The following is a 23,670-nucleotide window of genomic DNA, read 5'->3' as shown; positions in this document are numbered from 1 at the left end:
TTGGGGATGCTCCTTTTATACCCAGTAATGACCAGTTAACCTGTTCACCTGTGGAATGTTCCAAACAGGTATTTTTTGAGCATCCCTCAACTTTCCCAGTCTGTTGTTGCCCCTGTCCCAGCTTTTTTGGAACATTCAAAATGAGTGAATAATAATAAAGTTTATCAGTTAAATCACATTAAATATCTTGTCTTTCTAGTGCATTCAATTGAATATAGGTTGAAAAGGATTTGCAAATCATTGTATTCTGTTTTTATTTACGTTTTACACAACGTCCCAACTTCATTGGAATTGGGGTTTGTACTTTACCATAGCAAGTATCTCCTCTACCTAGTCTCGCATTGCCAGGCCTACCTCCACAGCGCTGCGGTGGAAGGTCTGGCAACAGGAGCATACACTCCTCGATAGGAGAAAAACACTCGGGGTTGATTGCATCTCTTTAAACCAATTACAACCGTTTTGGGCGGCGCTAAGCTCCAGACGCAGCAAGCGTGGCTCTTCAAAATGGTCTCGGGAAGGAATTTGTTTTGGTGGAACATTTGCACCCCGCAAAAGAAAACGCCACATACATTATTAAATGAAGAAACTGCTCACACAATACAGTAACATGAGATATATAAATTAGCTGGATACATGGTTAAACTTAATTTGCTCTTACCAGTGTATCACTGTGTGTATTTTGTCTATAGCAGATCCCTGCCAATCGGTCCCAAAACGTCCCCGTTAGATGGTAAATAGAGATGTACCGATACCAATACTGATACCAGTATCGGTATTGCCTCCGATACTGCCTAAAACGCTGGTATCGGTATTGGGAAGTACTGGAGTTTATGCACCGATCCGATACCACGTAATAAAGCCCTAAAAAAAAACTACGTTAAAGTAGTTTATTTATGTTCTTTTTCCGTTATAACTGACTGTCAAACTGGAGAATAAAAGAAAGTTTTGTGGCGTTCATTATTTGTTTCTTCATGTTTCACAAAGAGTTTAACCTGAGCCAGACCGACAACAAAGACAGAAATCATATCACATCCATACAGGGATAGTAGTATACAGCTGTTAAAACATAATAAAATATATGACACACTGGTATCGGATCGGTACTCGGTATCGGCAGATACGCAAGTTCAGATATCGGAATCGGTACCGGGAAGCAAAAAATGGTATCGGGCCATCTCTAATGGTAAATGTCGTAAACATATCCTTTGTAAATCTTGACAATCATTCCCCAAAATAACCAAGCGGGCCTACCTTGTTGCACAATCCAAATTTACTTCAAAACTTGCCATTTTCAGCTTGTAACATTGCTCAGAGGTTCCGGTTAATGTTGCTCAATGCGACTTGAGTTTAAAGTAAACACAAAGAAGGCGGAAATTGAGTGACATCTAGCCGAATTTCCGGCGGCGCCAGAACTATCCCATAACTTTACCGTCGTCGATCCAGACTACCTCTAGCAAACATAAATCATCGTGCCAAACACGTGGGGCTTTCAAACCACAGCGTGCTGACCTGCCTCCTCCAGTCATTTCAATCAGGGAAGGGGGCAGAGCGAAAGCGGTTTCTATTACAGCAGTAGAGGTATGAAGCGGTTGCCTTCCCCCGTGAACACGCACAGGTCTTACTCTGCCGCCGCAGTGTGAAAGCAGCTTACCAATCATAACTCTGTGCAACGTAAAGAAAACCGTGGGACGGACATTGTGAAGACAATATTTGGCATTAGGTAAATGTTTGATGATGACATTGAAATGGAAACTAAATTTGATTATATTATTATAATATGAAAGTAATAATTCATTTTTGTCTCATCATTGTACAAAGTATGATTCTGGCACATTTTAAACTTGAACAGTCAGGCATTTTCCCCGTAGACTTAGCAATACAGAGCCTATACTGTACATTTTCGCTCTCCAATTGTTCTGATCCTTAGGCCACATAAAGTCTGGAGGTGACAGATTACGCTATTTTGTTATGCTGCGATGACAATCAATTGTGCATCAGAGCTGCATATTCTGCTGCGTGGATCTGCACTTAATCTGTGGAACAAGGAACAGCCTTGGTTAGAGACTGGCACTTTGTTTATCTTTAGATTCAAGGAATGAATTACTTAACATGACATGGTTATTTATTATTCTTAGCTGCTCATTATCATAACCCTAAGAGACACGTGATTCATTGGAAGAGCCTTCAAAGTTGACATAAGGCTGGTCTGGGATGTGTGTTTGCACTGTGCTTTCACCACACCTTCAGATGATAGCTTTTAGGCCTTACTTTGGAACCCTTTTTATAATAAGTTGTTTCCGGGGGAATACTGTGTATGTAGAACTGAAGGTTCCCTTGGACGGGCCAGTGGCTAGCTGCCTGAATTTCCATTGATTGCCACAGTGCCACAGGGAACTGGGTATTGATACGAGCTGTGTGTTGCTGGATTTGTGTGCGTGTATTCAGTCTGTGTGTCAGTGTATGCCTGCACACATTTGTCAGAATTTAGATTTAATTTCCCAAATAACAAGCTTTTATTTCAACAATACTCTGTTTAAGTGTCTAGAGTACACATCCAAATTATACTGTTCCAGGGTTTTTCCTGAATTGAATAGAGGAATTCTGGGCGACCCCAATGAGGTTTTAGCAAGCCCCAAAGGAAAATCAGCAGTGCCAAAATGATAAGAATTGAGAGAAAGAAATAGCACTTCAAATCCTCTCTGAATGTGTTTAATAGCAGTTTACCAAACAGCTGCTGAAGAAGCAGAACAACAACTTGAATACAAGCCCTAATCTCAGTTTTATTCTATAGTCTGATTTTAAGGGGAGTATTTCAATATTAATATTATTCTTTTAAGCAGTTTTGTTAATCAGGGTTTCATTTACTCAAGCGTAATGGACATTTTTGTTTATCAAATTGTCAGAATTAAGAGGCACATGCATAGTTTTCTGTCAAATAAGGTAAAGCAGACTCTTTGGCTTTACTGTATGCTTGCTGTCCCCCCAAAGGCCCATTCTCAGTCAGGAAAAATCCTGTGTTCACATGATGTCCATTTGAGAACTCTATGTACTGAAATGGAGAAAGTTCTCATGAACAACAATGGTAGAAGAGTCCTCCAATACGTTTACGTCTTCACTTGCATGCAATATTGATGAGTAGTCTGAATTTGAAATGTCAAGCTTTCCAACTGCCTGCGTTTCCTTGACTAATTTATTGAAAAACTCCTCATCAATCAATAATGGAAGAGGATGCTTGTCTGTGGGCTCAGGGGTGAGTGGGTTCACAGGAAGTGAGTGTACTGTCTCAAAACATGAACAGGACAAGTAGCCCGCCTTATCCCACACTTCACCTCAACTGACGTCTCCTCTTTACAGCACGCCGACTGGTGCGCTTCCACTATGTCACTGTTGTGAATATGTGTGTGTTTGCTCAGTGCGTGTGTAATGGAGAGAAAGAATGAGAGTATGTGCATACAGACGTGTTTGTGACGTCATGCATTTTAACATGTTAGAATCAGTTCTCCCCACGCTGAGGACGGTCCTAGGAAGGTAACTTTTAACCTCAGATTAGGTTAGGTATAGGCTTGATATACGTGGGTTTTATCTTGTGACCCTGACCAGGATATTTTTCCAGGGCCAAATATTATCAGTCACTATTGTATTATCATGGATATGTCAGTAAGTGTGAATATGTTGAGTCATTTCAGAGCCAGAAATTCTAGATTTATAGGCAGTATAGATCAAGTGCTTATTATTTTCTGTTAGCTATTACCAGTTGATATCAAGACTTCCATTGCAACTCTTAATAAAGTTACATTTGATGGATCATTCCCAAACATATTTTAAATCCAGTATGGGTCAGGCTTTAGTGTGTATTTCCGGACAGTTATTGCTGCTTTCTCCTCAATGGTGCAGATTGTATCAGCCGTTTTGTGGACAGCACCTGCTGTAAAGGGGCCGCAGCCATTATGTGGCTCTTATCTAATCCATACATCCTCTTCCCTTATCTCATCTCTTCTATTCATGGGAGCCAGCCCAAACGTGGCACAGGGCATGGACTATCTAATTAGGGAAAGGCTTGAGCGTCCCCCAGGCTCCTTTTTGTAATCATGCCTGTGTTTTGTCCCACTGTCCCCTCGAGGCCCTAATTAGGTCTGTCTCCTTTCACTCATGGTGCTTGTAGTAGGATGGACAGTGCTTTCAGACAGTGGCACGTCGGGTGGGTTACTGGGGCCTAGTTTAATCTTTATTCATGTTGTGCGTCAGTGGAATGTTGTAAGAATGTGTGTCAAAGTGTTTGTTTGACACGTCTCTCATTGTGTCAAGAGTTGCGATAACTTGGTCCGGCTGCTGTTGTAAAGGCTACGGGCAGAGTAAATGTTTCAATATGTTGCCGAGGTAACCAGGAAAATCTTTGTTTAGTGTGGTCAGGTGATCAATCTACAAAGGAACAGCTGATGCCTTGCTTTTATTTCCCATAGACCAAAAGTGTGTGTGTGTGTGTGTGTGTGTGTGTGTGTGTGTGTGTGTGGCCTCTACGTTTTCCCTAAAAGTACACTTGATACCTTTTTATTAATGTCCTTCCTTTTGTTACATTGTATTACGTTCTACTGAGAGGAGGTTTCTGTTATTTACGCTATCCTCATTAATATTAATATAAAGGGTGTGGAGACCTAACTTATATCACAGCTGTCCCTTTTAATATCTCTGGCTGTATTAGGCAATTGTGAGCAATGATGCCAATCAGAGTGATGAAGTATCTTGATTTGTCACGTATTTAATTCAGTGAATCAGCCGAAAACGGACCTCACCATGTGGTTATTTCACCTATATGCAGTTCCGCAATTGAAATTCTCGAAGATTTACTAAATCATGATATATACTGATATCACAGTAGGACGTTACGTATAATGTGATAGAAGATATAATCAAATTCAAAAAGGCTTTATTAGCATGACCATATTGACATATGGTATTACTAAAACGTACACATTTACATACACTTTTAAGATGCCGACAATAAAACATGTTTATATATATATATATATATATATCTATATGTATATATATATATATATATATATATATATATATATATATATATAGTGTGTGTATATGTATGTATATATATATATATATATATATATATATATATATATATATATATATATATGTATGTGTGTATGTATGTATATGTATGTATGTAGTATATATATATGTATATATATATGTGTGTATATGTATGTATGTGTGTGTATATATATATATGTATATATATATGTGTGTATATGTATGTATGTGTGTGTGTATATATATATATATATATATATATATATATATATGTATATATATATATATATGTTTGTGTGTATATGTATATGTGTGTTTTATAGTGTGGTCTAGACCTACTCTATCTGTAAAGTGTCTCGAGATAACTCTTGTTATGATTTGATACTATAAATAAAATTGAATTGAATGTTGACATTCATGCTTTTCCTTTTCACTGTAAATGCACATCGGTTCCAAATATCGTTTATCGGGTTTATTAACTACTAATAATCGTTATCATCCTTGAAAAACCAGTATCGGTCGATCCCCACTCCAGATCAGCATTTCCATCTCAGCCGTTCCTCCAGCTCCTCCAGCTGCTCTTGTGCCCAGGTACAGTAGGGGGTTGGATTTATGCCATTAGAAAGGGGAAGTCGCAGGGCGGACCGCCCATGGCGCAGGGCTGCTATCTACCAGACCAAACTGAGCACATCAGCAGACACATGTAGACGCTCCCTCACCCTACTGCGGGAAATGAAAAGTGCTGGTTGTGTCACGGGCCGTGTAATCCCCCTCCACCCCGCTCAGCCCTCACCCCGCCCAGCGCTAACAGCTGGTGCAGATGGTTGTTGTGGCTCTGCTGAGCGGCACTACTGGCCGAGAGAAGGCTGACGGAGATCACTGCGTGTGAAACCTGTCCACACAGACTGACAGACAGGCACTTGACTCCATGCCTCCAAACTGCCACTTTTAAAAGCCAACAGAGTTCCAGTGGCGATAATTTACGACAGAAATGGCCAGCTGTCATATTTAGGCTTTGTTGGTAAAAAGCCGCCTTTCCCCTGTGACCTAACTGAATTTCAACTTTAGTCTTGATGGTATCGGGTCTGACAGAGACCTTTTCTGCAGCAGTAACAGGTCAGGAGTGACTTTCACTCCATTACATGATCAGCAGACCGGCTTCCGGCAAATATTTCAAAAGAAGCTGTAATTCACAGTGCAGGTTAGATATAACACAGGCAGTTGGATCCTGTAGTTGTATCTGCTGCATGGGGTTGGCTCTCTGGAGATTAACGGGGTCAGTTTGCTGCCCTGGCCTGGATTGGATTGGCTTGGCTTGGCTTGACATAGTGGGGGGTAGAGAGAGAGACTTATCTGCTTTCACTCTCACAAGAGCTCCTGATGTCTTTTTCTACAACACAAAGCCAGAGTAGAACTGGCCTGGTTAGTATTACTTGAAAGTGTGTATTTTGACTCAGGTGTGTCTGACAACTGACATGTTAACACTGTAATAACCATCTGCAACTTCTCTATTGCTCATTTGCTCATTTTTTTATACATCAGGGTTTTTCCTGGCTCAGAATGGGCTTTTGCATTTTCCTGTTAGTTCTGACAATTAAAAAAAACAAACAATGTACATATGCTTGAGTAAATCAAATCCAAATTAACAAAATGTAATATTTAAATAAATCACTAGAGATAAAACTGAGATCGGCGCTCATATTCAGATTTATGTTCTGCTTGTTCAACGTTGTTTGGTAAATCTTCTTAAACACATTCAGAGAGGATTTTAATATAATTGCCATTTGTATTCTCAGTTCTTGTCATTATGGTGCTGGTGATTTTCCTTTGAGGCTGGCTAAAACCTCTTTGGGGGAGGGTGGGGGGGGGGGGGGCTACATTAAGTGTCTCCCTAATGTAGCCCTTCTATATGCTCTCAGTGTGTTGCTACTGCCTCGCTATAATTTAAACAATAAACTCCCTTTTCCTTTGTTTCAGACAAGTTCAACACCTACGTGACGCTGAAGGTGCAGAATGTCAAAAGCACAACGATCACAGTGCGGGGGGACCAGCCCTGCTGGGAACAGGATTTCATGTTGTAAGTTATTAAACACAGCTTCTTGCCTCAAGATTTATTAAACTAACTGTGCATTGTGTAAAGTGCATTGTAGACGAAGCAAATGCTACACAGACCTTAAACACTCAAATGCTAACTCTGCACACTATACTAGACTGTAATCAAAAACAATCAGTATGTTCAACTTGGTATCGTCATGAAAACCATTCCCACAAAGCATCTTTCTGCTCGGAGAGCAGCAAGTTTTAGGTATTTGGTCAAATTGCACTGCATTGATGTAGTGCCTTTTTTTTTTTTTTTTTTAATAAGACCTGCTTGACGGTTTGTCTTTGAAAAGTATTAATCTGTGAGACAGTACATGGTGCGCCACTGTGGTCATACAGTATATCCACGCCGTCCCTCGAGTTCCGTCAAAACTCTTCATTAAAGCTTTAGTGAGTAACTTTTTGATGTTAATGAACGTCCGTTACATTCTAGCCGTTGCCAAATGAGTTGCTACAAAGCTAATTAAGACTATCAGCTCCACACAACTCTCTCTGTATTTCTCAGTATGGCTATGTTCAGAAGGTCGTGGCATCCGCAGGGATAACTGGCTTGTGGCGGCCACGCGTTCATAGCGACGTCGCTTTTTGATCCTCCGATGTCGCCTCTTCCTATCATTGTGAAGCAGAATTCACCAAGCGTTGGATTGTGGCCCTGGAGCATGTTAACAAAAACCGGATGACACTTACTAAAAGAAGCGTTATGTCATACACGTGTATGACCTGTGTATAATGTTTATGGCACGTTCATGACAGTGTCATGTCTCCTAGACACCTTCAAGTAAAGTGTAACCCATTTATTTGAAGTTTCCCCACCCTAGTTCCTACCTAGTGCTTAGAGCTACAGGAAAGGTGTTATCTTGTTAAACAGCTGCTGTTCATTTCCTCCTTATAATTCATTGGTTTAATTTCCTCATTTTACTTTCCCCCGTCAAAGGTATCTATGGCGACGAGAGAGCCAGCACATTGTTGCATGTGTGCCATTGTTTGTCTTTTGTGAACTCCCCCATTGCACCAGTGTTTGTTTTTCCAGACCCTTCATCCTCCTACTGTCCATTAATGTTGTGTCAACTCGGCTAGGTGTGATTCATCATGAAACATAACCATCAGCGATTCCGGCAAAATGCTCCGCACCACCTGTTACAACAAAATACCTTTTTAAGAAACGCTGTGAGCGCTGATGACTCGGCTCCAGTGAAATCTATTAAAAGGAATTCAAATATCCAAACGTAAACTTTCTAATTCTGCTGGACTTTTAGATACTAACACGTTTTTAGCAAACAGCAGCAGCATTAGACTAGTACATTACTAGTCTGTTACCTGTTGAATAGCGGTGGCCTAAAGGTTAGAGAAGGTGTAGGTTCAATCCCCACACCGACGGGATCAAATCTGGGTGGGGAAAGTGAAAGAGCAGCGCTTGTCCCTCCCACGCTGAGGTGCCCTTGAGCAAGGCCCTTAACCGCTCCAGCAGATCAGACAGTGGCTGTACTGGGCAGCTTCCAAGTATAAATGTGTAGCTCTGTGTGAATGTGATCAGGGCATTCCTGCAAAAGAGAGGCCTCCTCTCAGTGAACCTTCCTTAAATAAATAAAGGTTAAAAAAAAATATATTCCATGTATGCATCAACAAGGAAGAGCTTTTTAGAATGAATGGAATAGGTTTGAATAGTTTTATTTTGGGAAATGCACATAGATGAATCATCTCCCGGAGAGAAAACTACATTGTGTATTTCCCAAAATGTCGAACCATTCCTTTTCTGGTTAACATAACGTGGTCCAAAAATAAATAAATACAAAAAAACAGTATTGCTTTGATTTGAACCTGGTGGTGCAACAGAAGGTAGGAAATCAACCTCTATGCTGTCGATATGCTTTGCAAAAAATAGTAGCCAATATCAAAGTACAGTATCTGTTATGTCATTTGTGTTTGTAATAGTTTCAACCCACCACTGAGATCAAAGTTGGTGAAAATATTTCCACAATTCCATATTGTTCTGTATCTCCTACACATCGCTGCTTTAGCACTGAAATGTACAAGATTCCAAACAAAAAGCGGATTTGCAGTCTTACTTTTTTTATCTGCGTTTTATTAAACGGACATGGATGATACACAACGATACATTCAAAAATCTACTCGATTGGATAATAGAATCAAAAAGGCATCTCAAACAGATTCTTCTCAGTTGAAATTAGCAACAGTTTGATTGAAATACCTTGCTGGGTTTATTTATTCAACACATGCTTTAGAAGGCCTCTATCTTTGCACCTGGACGCCCTCCCCTGCACTTCTCTCAATTAGCTGCTCTCTTTGATTATCTTTTCTCTCATCTTCCCTTTTGTTCGGCCTGTCGATAGTTGTAAACTGCCACAGATGAGAACATGCAAATGCCCTTGTCACGTGGCTCCTTTCAAAATTGATATGCCATTTTGTTGCTGTCATCAAGCTGTTTTTGAGCCCCTTTGAATAGCACGTTGAATGACAAAACAAGGCTTGAATGGATTATGACAGCCAATGCCCAACAAAAAGAGTAAGTGGCCTTTTGTTATCAGCTAGTTGTAGGGCCTGGCGGTAATTATGGAGACAGTTCGGCTTCATTGAGCGTGAATTGAATGGCATGTTGGAGTTCTCTCGCTTTTTTAAAATTCTGATAACAAAACCCTAAACTACACTGATATTGTTCTGCTCTTTTGTTGGCTGAAATCCCCCCACCCCCTCCGGCTGTTTGTCACGAAGGGGTTTCTATGGAAGCCTGACATTACCTGATACCTGTATACCGCCTTTTTCCTCCAGCGAGATCAACCGGCTGGACCTCGGCCTCATTGTTGAGGTGTGGAACAAAGGCCTCATCTGGGACACCATGGTGGGGACGGCCTGGATTCCTCTGAAGAGTATCCAACAATCCGAGGAGGTTGGAGTATTCGCCCATACACATGCATTTCAAAGCGCTGAAAAAAAAAAGCGACCTAAAATCCATCCATGATAACAAAACAGGGGTGCTTTTTTACATTTCGTTACTGACATTACTGAGTTTCTCATTTTTCAAAAGGTTTTTCACTTTAACATTTTTTTTACCTCCATAGACATTCAGATTTAATGGGGCTTCTGTGTGAATTGGCATAGAAATAATACAATACCTGAGATGTGTTACTTTTGGAAATGGGGGGGGGAAATGCCATAGAGTAGGTAGAATAATGGACACAAAGAAGGTCTAACTCACAACCAAGGTAAATATCACTATTATTGTATTAACGATTTGGGAGAAAAAAATCAAATTGAGATTTTTCTGCCAGATATTACGATTCAATTTGCGCTGATTATTAAAAAGTTTAGCTAAAGTTCAATATTCACTGTGTAACCGATAAAACATGTCATGGAGCATTATACCATGAAACGCTCATCATACGTGCTCTATATTCTTATGAAAGAATGAGAACATAGATTTTTTCTTTTAATAAGCATGGGACATTGAACAGTTAATCACAGAACGGTTATCACAAAAGCTAAAGTTATACTAATAAAAAAACAATTCCAATAAAAAAATATCACTACTTTTCTGTAAATGCCTCAGTTCAATAGCAGCAACTACATATCGCACCTTCTACGATCATGTTAAATAACGTCATGAAAAATCCACTGAAAATAGGACATTTCTGTTAAAGATCTGTGATATGTAACATGAATCCAGCATTGATCTTATGATAAAACAGTAAATATTATAATCCAAACAGGAATACAAGATGTTATGCCAAACATTAAGCTAAGCATTCACATTCGATTTCATAGCGCGATTTCAGTTTGAAAAGGATTGGTCGTTCAGCCCCAATCACTATGTATCCTAATTGCAGGAGGGCTGCGGTGACTGGATCTGTCTGGATGCAGAGGTCCTGATGAAAGCGGATGAGATATATGGCACCAAGAATCCAACGCCTCATCGAGTCCTGCTGGACACTCGCTTCGAGCTGCCTTTTGGTGAGATACGCCAATCCCTGTTTTCAGTTGCTTTGCATTTTAGTTGCACGTTAAATGTTCAACAACATGTTTAGTGCGAGAAAAACACTATTTTATACATGCTTGCACATCAATATTCTTTGAAAATGCTGGACTCAGTATACCATGCAGCGTTAAGATTTGTAACTAATTCCAGTTTTCGTACTCATCACTGTAGCTTGAGAGTATGAGAGTGTTGGTCGGCCTTCTTTGCATAATCGCAGGTTGGAGCATTGGTATATTTTTCTCTTTAAGGCCATACTGTGTAAACTGCCTCCTTATTTATGTTCTCTCCTGACTCCTAAAGTCACTACCGGGAAATGTGATCTTCGATCATATGGGCAAATCACGTATGACATTCCCCGAAATGCGAACCTTTTTCGGTGAAAGTGCCTTTAAATTCTTTGCTCCATCATCCTGGTATAAACTGCAGAAACATCTTAAATTAGACTACCTACCAACATTGATACAGTTTAAAATTAGGATAAAGGATTACTTGAGTACTATACGCACAATGCCGCTACTGAGTGCTGCTGGGGATTATGTGGAGAATGTTAATTTGCCAACCTTTTTTTTTCTGTTTTATGTTGTCTGTTTTTGCTGTATATTTTAAATATGGAACTTTTGTACTGCTGTCTTGGCCAGGACTCCCTTGAACAAGAGATTCTGAATCTCAATGGGATTTCTCCTGGTTAAATAAAGGTTAAATTAAAAAAACAAATAAAAAAAAAAAACAGAATTCGGCAAATCTCCAATTAGTGAACCACACTTTTGAAAAGTTCAGTTGCTTAAGACATTTCCACAGGCTGTTATCTGTAAGTACCAGCTCCGACAACAGTGGGCGCATGGTGTAGGGAGCACATTAGTGATTCTGGTTACCGTGAGGGCAAATTAAACCTTGATCCACTGAGTTACACAAAGGCCATACGCGTTTCCTGCTGAAATGTCAGCAGTTGCTTTATGTCGCTACGCAGATAAAGCTATCTTGCCTGGGGTACTGTCTAAAGAAATGCGTCCTGTCGTCATACGCTAGCATAGCCTGCATTGATCTGTCACCTCAACTCAAATAAAACACATACGGACCACATGGACAGCATGCACGGGTAGAGTATGAGGTCACATTTTTTCCTGAATGAAATGAAGTCATTCAAAAATTGCATTATCCCATTCCATGATGAAGAAGGACACTTGCGTTGAACAACTACTGGCTAGAAACAGGGCACTCTTAGATATTGGTCTTACTGTATAGTGCAGTCTATCTGGTTCCACTGGGAATAAGGAGTTTCTGTACTGCTTAACTTGAGGACAGTGATTCATCAATGACAGATCATCCTTTATTAACTTATGTTAAGGTAATATCATTTGGTCTTTGCCAGGTTGTTCCATTGTGGCAAACCTGATTAAGGAACCATTAGGAATGGTGTGTGTGTGTGTGTGTGTGTGTGTGTGTGTGTGTGTGTGTGTGTGTGTATATATATATATATATATATATATATATATATATATATATATATATATATATATATATATATATATATATATATATATATAATGCTAACAGTATGAAGAAGAGAGTATGACCATTAGCAACTTACCGTTTTCTGGACTCATCTACAACATTTGCATACTGTATATATTTAATTAAAGTGCATATATTGTTTTTTTGGGGGGGCACTTTGGAGCAGAGGATGTCCACAACAAGCTGACAGACACATAACACTGATATATTATTGTTATTATTGTAAAATTGTAACATTTTTAGCAAACACCAGCAACATTAGCATTAATTTGGAGTTGTGTTTCCGTCCGCCTGATTAATAGAAGTCCAGTATTCACTCTCCTTTTGGCTCTTGTTTGGTGTCCATCAACTCCTGAGACAGATGTCTGGCTCTTCAGCTGCTATACCTCAGCTGGTCACTATTATGTCTGTCTGTTGTTTAGTGCTGGTCAGGCAGCGTACAGTGGGTTTACAACTGTACAAACCATACAGTTAATGAGCCATAAAACCAAAACAATGAGCAACAAAAGGGGCTAAAAACTGGCTAGTGGAGCAGAGTTCACCGATACTGATTATGGGTGTCGTCTTTCACAAAACGCGTAGTCATTTGGTTTATTGCTAATATAACCACATTGCAGATCAGCAGAGCTTTAATGCTTTCCGTAGTGGTAGCCACACCCTGTTCAGTTTCATTGATCAGACAGTATGCTACACCCTCGAAATTGCTAGATTTAACATGATAAAAAAAAAAAAAAAAGTTGCTATGCAATGAATTTAATTAAATCATTTTTTTCTCCAGGGGACAATTCAATGCTCTTGACGATCGGAGGGTGAAATGTCCCCTCTGCTCCTCCTGCTCTCTGTGTTTGACCACGGTTTCTACCTACAGTATCTCTGTCACCAGCACTTCATATCAGGCTCAAGCCTTGTGATCAAAAGGCATCAAAGTTAAAGCAGGGTGTCTTTCCACTGAGTGGGAGAGAGGAGACCTTTCAAGGTTGCAGGAGGCCATCGTGACTCCCTGTGCTACCAGAGCCATTCATTAAAGCTGCCGGTCGGTGTGTCTTTGAAGCCCTGGCCTTTTGTGTGCGTGGCCTTTTAATGTGCATCTGTCTGCAGAGCAGCGCAAATCCCCCTGAAAAGTGGGACTGGGGAGAGTATCTGATATCTGGTACTTCTTTTTAAATTCTTTTTTATTTATATGGGACACGGGGTTAACTAAAAATGGCAAATTATGAAAGCATTTTTTTTTTTTTTACATTATGAAGTTATAATGAAAATAAGAGAAATAATAAACTGGAGGAAATGTTACACTTTGTCCTAGCAATGTTTAACGATACGGTCAGACAAGTATTAAACACTCACGTTGATATAATAATATAATGTAATAAATCATTAACGAGTACATATCTGATTAAATTAAGTTTGTAAAAAAACTGCTGTATGTTGTGCAGTTCCTTATTTCCAGAGGGTCTAACAAAAAAAGTCTGATTGTCCAATTTGGCTTTATCTGAATAGAACAACACAATATTGTCTGGCAACTGCCCTCTTTCGTTTTTTTTTTTTCTCTGGAAGCACTGTCCATGGATTTGACAGTGTTTTAAAGGAGGGGGGGTTCCATTCCCTCTAAAAGTTATGGTGTTTTTCCATTATATGGTACCTGCTCGCCTCACCTCGCCTCGGCCGCGGTGCCCCGTCCTCCTTTTTCCGTTGCAGATTTAGTACCGCCTCATGCATGAGGTGAGCGTGGCTGGTCGTCATAGCGACGCCGCAGGAAAACTGCCGTGACCTAACGCGACACACACACACACACAGAACGTCGAAGGTGTGTTGTTTTTGGCTCTCGGCATGTGGCTGTTGCCACAGCCAGAAGACAAGTTTTGTTTCAAAAGAAGCTGGAGGCAGCAAAAAAAAAAAAAAAAAAAAAACACAGCTGGCTAAACTATTTTAAAAAACGGCGGGTTTGTTCAGGACACCCCCGTCCGTCGCTAGCAGTGATGACGCAGTGATTAGTGACGATTCTCTCCGACCAATCAGTAGTCTGCAGGTTTTCACGTCATCTTTTGGTATCGCCTCAGCTCGCTCGGAACCTCGACGGCGGTGATACTAAAAAAAGTACCTGTTAGCAGGTACCAGGGACTTTTCTTCATAATGGAAAATGGAGCTGGGCAATATATTGATATTATATCGATATCGTGATATGAGACTAGATATCGTCTTAGATTTTGGATATTGTAATATCGTGATATGGTATGTCTTTTCCTGGTTTTAAAGGCTGCATTACAGTAAAGTTAAGCCATTTTCTGAACTTACCAGACTGTTGTAACTGTTCTATTATTAGCCTTTACCCACTTTATCATTATATTCACATTACTGATGATTATTTAAAATCTCATTGTGTAAATATTTTGTGAAAGCACCGATAGTCAACCCTACAACATCGTTGCGGTATCGATATCGAGGTATTTGGTAAAAAATATCGTGATATTTGATTTTCTCCGTATCGCCCAGCCCTAATGGAAAACCAAAAAAGGCGAGTAGAGTCGAGCAGGTACCATGTAATGGGAAAAAAGCCATTAGATAATGAGAAAGGAGGTCTTTTGAAAACTTACCATACTGAAAGAATTATATCTCTGAATGATACAGTGGTGATAACGATTGGGCTTCTTATAGAGTATTTGAAGCGTTTATTTATGAGATTTCATAGAGTGAATCTGCTGGCTTAAGTATGGAGGCCAAGAATACAACAGTGTTTTTAGTTTTCCAGTAATAGATATCATTGGAGATGTTGTGTTAGGTGGGGGAAAAAAAAGAAAAATGAAAAAACACCCATTCTGCGCATGCATACGTCAGTTAGGAGCCACATGTACACTTGATTTTCTTTCAGAATATTTTTTTCTGCCATTTTTGAGTTAGTACTTTTATTTTTTATTTTTTTTATTATATGTTCGAAACCACGACTTTTGACTTTCCCTTAACAGTTTGTGGCCGTTGCTACAGTAGCCAACTATTTTCATTTCCTCATTCCTCAGGCTCATGAGAAATTAAACGGGCATTCATGTATTATGCTGGCATGCCGGGACATGATGCTTGAAATCCGACAGAGCCAGATGTACACCACAAACGCAGGTTCTCATGTATTGTCATGTTTGTTGTTTGCACATTTTGGCACCAGACATCCCAGATGATGAGGCACAGTACTGGACAGGCAAGCTGGAACGCATCAATACCATGAGAATCCATGATGAGGTAAAGTGCAATTTTTAAAAAGGATGTACTACTTTTATCTGTTTGAAAAAAAATACAGGGTATCGGTGTGTTGTAATGATAAACTTACTGCATGTCCTGCTGGTTTGAATGCTACTTTTTTTTCGCAGTTGAGTATGCAGATTAAATCAATCAAGTGCAAGCAAGTGTTGATGGAGTGGAGCGAGTGAATTACTGTGGTAAGAATAGCAATACGACAACATGAAAAACGTACTTGATGCCTGCTGTTTTTCTCCCTTTCTCCTCTGTAGTACCCTCTTCAGGATGACGTTCAGAGTCGCCCACTGCCATTTGCGGCCTCCCAGTGCTGTGAGTGTTGCCTGCCCCATACTCCTCTCGGCCTCTAGATGGAGCCAGTCCTCTTGTAGTTTCAAGGCTTTGCTACTATTTCCTCTCACTTCCTTAACCCTGTTGTGCTGCCTAATGTAGTAACAGTCGAAATCCTCTTCATCAGAGTTGAAAATGAAGACTAAACATTTCAAGTTCAGTCTGTCTATATTTTTCTTTCTACAAACATAACCAAGCATATGCATGTTAAATATTCTCACTGTTTGTTTTCCACTCTGAGAACCACTGATGGGGTTCCCTCATCCTCCCACTATTACAACACAGGGACACTTCTTTTGTTTTCACAACCCCTGCCTCCTCTGACTGTACCTCTCACTCTCACTAATGTCTGCACTTTCACCAGGCAACTATTTCGGATGGGCTGACCCACTGAGTATGTAAACAAAACAAAACACTTTGATGTAATTCTCCCCCTGGCCAATCCTCAGTGCCCTCTGCATGTCCTAATGCCCTAATGCCCCATATTCCCCAGTAACATATAGTCTATAAGGTTTCCATGCATTTTAGTTTCATTATTTTACTCTTAACACTTGATTTTCCTCAGTGATTTCCCTAAATCCCCTTTGGCCTTTTTACTTCCTTTTCTGTTCTTGCCGTTTACCTTTTTATGCTTTTTTGCTGATGTCATGTAATTCTCATTACCCATGTATACTTTATCCTTAAATTATTGGTTTAGCACACATCCTAGAATAGGAGAGTTAGGACAACTCATCATAACACACACTTTTTCTTTTCTCCCTCTGTCCCTGAAATTGAGCTCCATGCATCTTCTTTTGTTTGAATTCAATGAGAATACTGAGCTCAAATATAATAGCGATACCAATATAAATATTTCTGAAAGTCTGCTAAACAACAGAGCCCTTGTCAAATCTTAAAGGGTGTAGGTTGCAGTTGCATCATTAAACTGATTGGTGGCAGTCTTTGCTAAAGTAAATATCACCTGGGCATTTATATTGTCCTCCCAGATACCAACAGTATCAGTTTGTCCTTCACCCTCTCACTTTATCTCCTTTGAAAAGATAAACTCAGCTGTCCCCTCCAGCAGATGCCAAACTCATGGTTAGCGCTTGAAACAGGTTTCCTTCGGTCATTGTTGGGGTTTCGCGAGGTCACTTTCAAAAAGGGGTTTATATAAGTGTTCTTCTCATGAGCAACACGGGTCTATTATTTTAAGTGTAAAGTTATTCAATAAAAACACCATCAAACTGTTGGAAGTAAAGGTAACGCAGATTCAATTTCTATAGCTATATCTGTGAATTCTGTATCTTTCTATACATTGATGAAACAACAACAGTATCTACATACTGTACGAACGCTGATTAAGAGCAGCTCTGTGTCTTCCATTTAGCAGGACAGCTTGCACATATAGAGGGCTATAGCCTATTGAAAGTGAAATCCCTCACAGCCTCCCCATTAACCTGGCATCCGCCGACCACAATTTGTTTAATTCTTCAGCTCCTAACAGTTTTGTCCAGATAGGCAAACATTTAAACTAGGATGCATCCTCAGCTTTGACATGGGTTAAAGCGTAACTCTCGCCAAAATGCAACCTAGGGTCTTTTTGTGAATGTACCCGAGTCAAACTTTCGTTTAAAAGCATATTTAGGACGGAAACGCCACTTTTAAGATTTACCGTGTTTTCGTTTTTCGGTCAATAGGGGCACTTTTATGCTAGCCTCAAAATAGCTATTTTTAAAACACTAAGAAGGCTCGACACAACATGAAACTTTGCTCGAAGTATCGCCAAGGGCTCGACACATGAACGCAAGCAGTGACAACATTGTTTGTGTACACAGAGTTTACTAAAAAAAGGTTTTGAGCAACTCACTATAGCTGTTGTTCTTCCGGTCGCCGTCTATCGAGCCAGTCAAAAACAGTCGAGGGAGGAGAGTAAAGATGGAAAGCTCAGTTCCATATAAATGCACGGATAATTCGTTGTTTTGTCGTTAGTGAAACACAATATTGACCTTGTAGTTGAAAAAGGAGCCTCATATAGGAAAGACATTTCCTCCTATGGAGTCCGTTCATTCGAATTCGGAGATCGCCTATTTTGGACCGGGAAAATGGCGGATAGCGTAAACAACAACTGCTAACGTGAGTTACTCAAAACCTTTCTTTTTACTAAACTCTGTGTACACAAACAATGTTGTCACTGCTTGCGTTCATGTGTAGAGCCCCTGGCGATACTTGGAGCAAAGTTTCATGTTGTGTCAAGCCTTTTTAGTGTTTTAAAAATAGCTATTTTGAGGCTAGCATAAAAGTGCCCCTAGGACTCCCATTCAAGAGGCCATTTGACCGAAAAAAAACCCGAAAATACGTTCAATCTTAAAAGTGGCGATTCCGTCCTAAATATGTTTTTAAACGAAAGTTTGACTCGGGTACATTCACAAAAAGACCCTAGGTTGCATTTTGGCGAGAGTTACACTTTAATGCTGATTTGAAAAAAAATAAATAAAAAAAATGCTTGCTGCCACAGCAAACAAACTTACTAATGTTTCAGGAGAGTTTCATTTATTCTGCACACCACTGCTTGCCTGTTGTAGCTCTGGATGACCAGGACAGTGCTGTCGACGACCGGGATAGTGACTACCGCAGCGAGACGAGTAACAGTCTGCCTCCGCGTTACCACACAACGGCTCAGCCCAACTCCTCCATGCACCAGTATCCCATGGGGCCTCGGCAGCAGCAGCAGCAGCAGCACCACCACCCAGACTCCTGCACAGACTCTGTCCACAGTTTGGACCTGGACTACAGGGACCAGAGAGGAACCAGGTAGACAGAGTGTCCACAGAGACTGGTTCAGTCACTCTAGATGAAACATTCCCTTTCTCACACAGTCACACACATGTAGGCAGCTTACTTAGACTACAATAGTACAAGTTTCAGCAAGGTTGGATTTCAAGGTTACATTTATCTCAATAATGTACTTGTAAAAAGAGCAAATGTTTTCTTCTAAACTGCACTGACGCCCTCGCTTACTCAAACTCACTCATAACTTCCCTCACAGTCTCTCACAGTGTTATATAGTATGTATAGTATATATTCTCTCTATAAAATACACGTCACAGACATCCACTTTCAGATTTACCGTGGCAGAAGTAGTCATTTTAATTCCCATGCATCTTAGTTTTTTTTTTCTTCTCTCGCATAGTTTTGCCTGACCAAGAATCCAGCTGGAACTTTGTACTTTTATTTTTTTTTTCTATGCGCTGGTTTTCCTGTGTGCCGCAGTAGATTAGGGTAGGTTTATTCAGCTGCTTCAGTTGACCAGGAGGGATCTGTAGGCCTACTCTTGAGGTGAAATGGATTTTGTCACACCCTGTATCTCCAGCCTAGATGCTAAAGCGCATTCATTTATTATTGTGGTTGTCCTTGCACATCGCAAGGCATATTCCACTATTTGAAGTCAGAATGTTGTTGAGATGGCTAAAAGTGTGTGTGGTGACTGTTACAAAAAAAGCATTATTTCAATGTAAATACATACTTTTCCATGTAAGAGGAAAAGACAATATCAGTGATACTATTGCTAGAAATAATACTACATTGTTATTGTTATTATTACCAGTACACAGCTGTTTTGAGGCCAATTTTGGTCAATAAGACAAATGGTCTCAGTGCATGGAATCTACTTTTGTGCACTCGTGGGTTGTCTTGAACTACATGTGGACTAGTGAGACTGCTGCAAATCTGCCTGTGTGGACTGATAGGAAGTTGATCCGGATAATTCTACATCAGAAAAAAAAGGGATTACAGCCAGGGAAAGCTCATTGTTCATGTTTCTTTTTGTCTTGAGGGTCTGTTGTGTTGGTTAAAGTTCCTGGTAGTTTGAAAGGCTCTGAACTTGGTTTAGCCATATCACTGAGGAAATCCCTCTGTCACACATGGAGGGAGTGGGTCAGTCACACACACACACACACACACACACACACACACACACACACACACACACACACACACACACTACTTTGGTGATTAAAAACTTGTTCAGTGTACGCCATATGGTTGTGATTTACTGAAGCATGCCGTTCTCATGAACACTGTTGCAGGCTGAGTGTTGAAGTGCTGATAAGCATGTTGCTGTAGGGATTTACAAAGATCTGAATTCACAGAGACGCATGCAAACATAGGGGCACACACACTCGCACACTTAGGGATATACAACCCATGCACACTGAAATGTGTAACGCTGTAATCTGCAGTTGATTTTCAGTGAGGCTTAGCTATCAAATATTACAAGATCATGTCATATTATTACAACATTGATAACTAAGATGAATTGTGACCTCCCATTTGCATGAAACTATTGTCGACTTAATTTCTCCATTTATCGTACTGTTTAACTTGTGTTTGCATTTTTTTCTTCTTGTTTGTTTGCTTCCTCTTATTTGTCCTTGTATCTTTTCCCACCACCTTGTTAAATCCATTCCTTAACCTAAATTAGATCATTAAACCAGAAAGGAAGAGTCAAAATTATACCTGTAGATTCTGACATGGGTGTTGAAGATTGGGAAATCAAATACAAAGGGCAGGGCAAGCCCCAGCTGAGTGCCTTTTTGGATGATGAGGAAGACAATGTTATCCTTCGAATGGGAAGGCCCTACCCTGAGCCATCACACTCCTCTATACGTCTACATTCTCAACGCACTGGTTTTCAGCCTGCCACCTACCCTGAGGGCTATGAAACTATTGATCGGCGGCGTAAGAAAAAGATAAGGGACCCAGGAGGGTTGCTTAGTACAAAGGCAGACAAAATGAGAGAAGAGGCTTTTCCTTCTGACCTTGAACTGCTCCGTGAGAAGAGAGGGGAGCTGTTTATGCGGCAGGTAGTTGAGATGCAGCAAGAAGAGGAGCATATGACATCATGCCTCAGGCCATACCAGAATGGGCTTCTCTACAAGACAAGGATGTGGGCGAAAAATGAGCTAGATAACACTTTGGAGAATTATGTGGCATACAAAAAAGAGCAAGATGCTAGAATGAGGGCACGGTTTGATTTTGATTTAGAGAGCTCTGAGGATCTGCACTTCTCTATAGGAGCAGATGAGGATATTGATGACATCGCCTTTATAGCAGAAGACTATCATCCAGAGAAAGCAAGACATTACAAAGACAGGTATTCTTTATCCTGTGACACAGAACATTCTCAGGGTCCTCGAGAGAAGAAGTATGGAAAAGCTAAACTTGGAGGATGGGCTCCGGAGGCAATGCTCTCTCCTGTAGAGGAACCAAGTGATGAATATGTAGACCCTATGGATGAGCTCCAGTGTCTAGTTGAAACAGTTTCTGAATACCTTGCTGAAAAAGAGGAGGAAATTAGCAAGTATGGTTCCCTTCCTAAATCAAGCAAATCTAGGCTATCATCTCTGGGTAGCAATAGAACTGATTCTTTTGGAGAGGACCAAAATAGTTCATCAAAGGATCCTAGAGGAGAACCCCAATCACACACTCCTTCGGATCAGGGCATTTTAGGAGTGAAAAGCGCCATGAGCTCATTATTTAGTTCTCTCACTGACAGAGTTGGAGGAGGCCCCAAACAGCCTGTCCCATCTCCCCAAGCACCATCACCACAACCCTCCAACCAAGCTGGACTTACAAAACTGTTGTCCTTTATTCCTAAATCAAATAGCTCAGCTCCTGTAGCTGTTATATCTCCAGTAGAAAGTTATCATGAAAAATCATTAAGTTCTTCTCAGCCGCCACATGTTGCCAAGACACAAGGCCATAATCAAGAAACAAACACTCAAACACGTACAAAGGAAGATGACCTCAAGTTTGTAACCAATCCTCAAAGTGCTCCAGGAAACTCAGTCTTGGGAAAATTTAATCCTTTAAAGCTTATTTCAGCAGGGAATAATGAAAACTCAACTGAACAGGCACCAACGTCAACATCTTCTCAAGGCCATACACAATGGCATGAGAAATGTGGTCAAGGTAAAGAGTCAATGACAGCAGAAGGAGAAGACCAATCCGAAAAAGTAAGAAGTTCATTGCAAGTGAAAGATTGGAAACAAACACAAGATGAAAATGTACATGGCGGAACAAACCCAATGATTTACAAACAAGAACATGTGCCTATTCCAGCAAGGTCGGCTGGCCAAACACAATCAGCAAGCACTGGATTCTTTAGCCCTTTCAAGAAATCATTGAGTTCATTGATCACACCTGCTGTCCCCTTTCCGCCCCAGGGAGCTCCACCTGTGGCAGTTTATCCAGTATTTAGGTCCACAGAGGATCCCCAACTAGAGAGACCTTTGGAGGACCCATTATTGAGCAGTAAGCTGAAACTTCCTTTCCTTTCCTCTGAAAATGTCTCCACTCAGCAACATCCCAAGGCAGAGGGAGGCATGCTCTCTGGTTTCTTAAAGTTTGCATCCAGTGAAGATGTTAGTGCCTCCTTGAACACACAAAATCCTGTGCAAGCGTATCATGATTCAACTTCAACTACTTTTACACAGAATTCTACTGTGCCCCAGGAAAACACTGAGAAAGGATGGTTTTCCAGCATATTTAACCCTACCTCAGTTCCCTCTGGTTCGAACCAGAATTTAACCAGTGATCAGCAATGTCAGAACAGCAAAGTGCCATGTGGCTCACATGCAGGACACACATCAAATCAGAAACCAATAGCCACCCCTCATGGAACGCAGCATCAAGCTCCCAATCAGCCTGAATCACAAAGTTTTTTGACAAGTCTTTTTAAAGGGAGCTCGACTGAGGACATGGGCTCTACTGAACCCAAACAAGCAGGACTGCTATCTGGACTTCTTAAATTTGGCTCTACCAGTGACCTATCTGGCAATTTGCCACAGCAGGCTTCCCATAACAATCAACCACCCAGGAGCAGTAATCCCCCACAGTTTCCTAATCGCCTTCCCCCACAACAAAGTTCTTCAGTACCACGGATTGGAGGCCTTGTCTCAGGACTAATGAAGTTTTCCTCAACAGAAAATATACCACAAAACGTACAGCCTTCTGAAGCTGAAAAGCAGGGGGACATCCCTGGAAATTACTCTTGTCAGCAGCAGACTTCAGAGGAAACTCAGCAAACGCAATCACAGCAAAAGGGCCTGTTGTCTGGCTTGTTTAAATTTGCATCCTCTGAGAATGTTTCAAGCAGCCAAACATCGCAGCACCAACAAAGCAGTGTTCAACATAATCAAGAGGCTTTCAACCAACGGAATACTCAAGGTCCAAACCAAGGGTCTCATCTCAAGAATAGTGCATCAAGTCAGCAAGTTGTCCAACAGGAGACGAGTAAACCAGACTTTACTCGACAACAAACAGTTCCACTCCAGCGACCACCATCCCAACAAAGTGGTCTTTTATCTGGTCTTTTTAAATTTGCTTCAGCCGACAACATAAATGCACAACAACACCAATCAGCTCAACCGCACGGAATTATGCCAAGTAAATCCAGCCATGAG

At 40.6% G+C, this 23,670-nt stretch overlaps 1 protein-coding gene across 3 annotated transcripts in view; it reads left to right on the top strand.

Moving 5' to 3' along the window:
• The window catches only part of unc13bb (unc-13 homolog Bb (C. elegans)), an 85,918-nt gene that overhangs the window by 13,620 nt on the left and 48,628 nt on the right, over positions 1 to 23,670 (top strand). For all 3 annotated transcript variants that reach the window (XM_078270810.1, XM_078270811.1, XM_078270809.1), the window contains 6 exons: positions 7,027 to 7,126; positions 9,937 to 10,054; positions 10,992 to 11,115; positions 15,807 to 15,880; positions 16,150 to 16,207; positions 18,790 to 19,018. In XM_078270810.1, the coding sequence (XP_078126936.1) occupies positions 7,027 to 7,126; positions 9,937 to 10,054; positions 10,992 to 11,115; positions 15,807 to 15,880; positions 16,150 to 16,207; positions 18,790 to 19,018 (703 nt within the window). The remainder of the gene's footprint in view (positions 1 to 7,026; positions 7,127 to 9,936; positions 10,055 to 10,991; positions 11,116 to 15,806; positions 15,881 to 16,149; positions 16,208 to 18,789; positions 19,019 to 23,670) is intronic.

The sequence above is a fragment of the Sander vitreus genome, chromosome 16 (assembly GCF_031162955.1).
Source record: "Sander vitreus isolate 19-12246 chromosome 16, sanVit1, whole genome shotgun sequence".
NCBI lineage: Eukaryota > Metazoa > Chordata > Actinopteri > Perciformes > Percidae > Sander > Sander vitreus.
The sequence above is the reverse complement of the archived record's forward strand: the minus strand, read 5'-3'. Positions and strand labels throughout refer to the sequence as shown.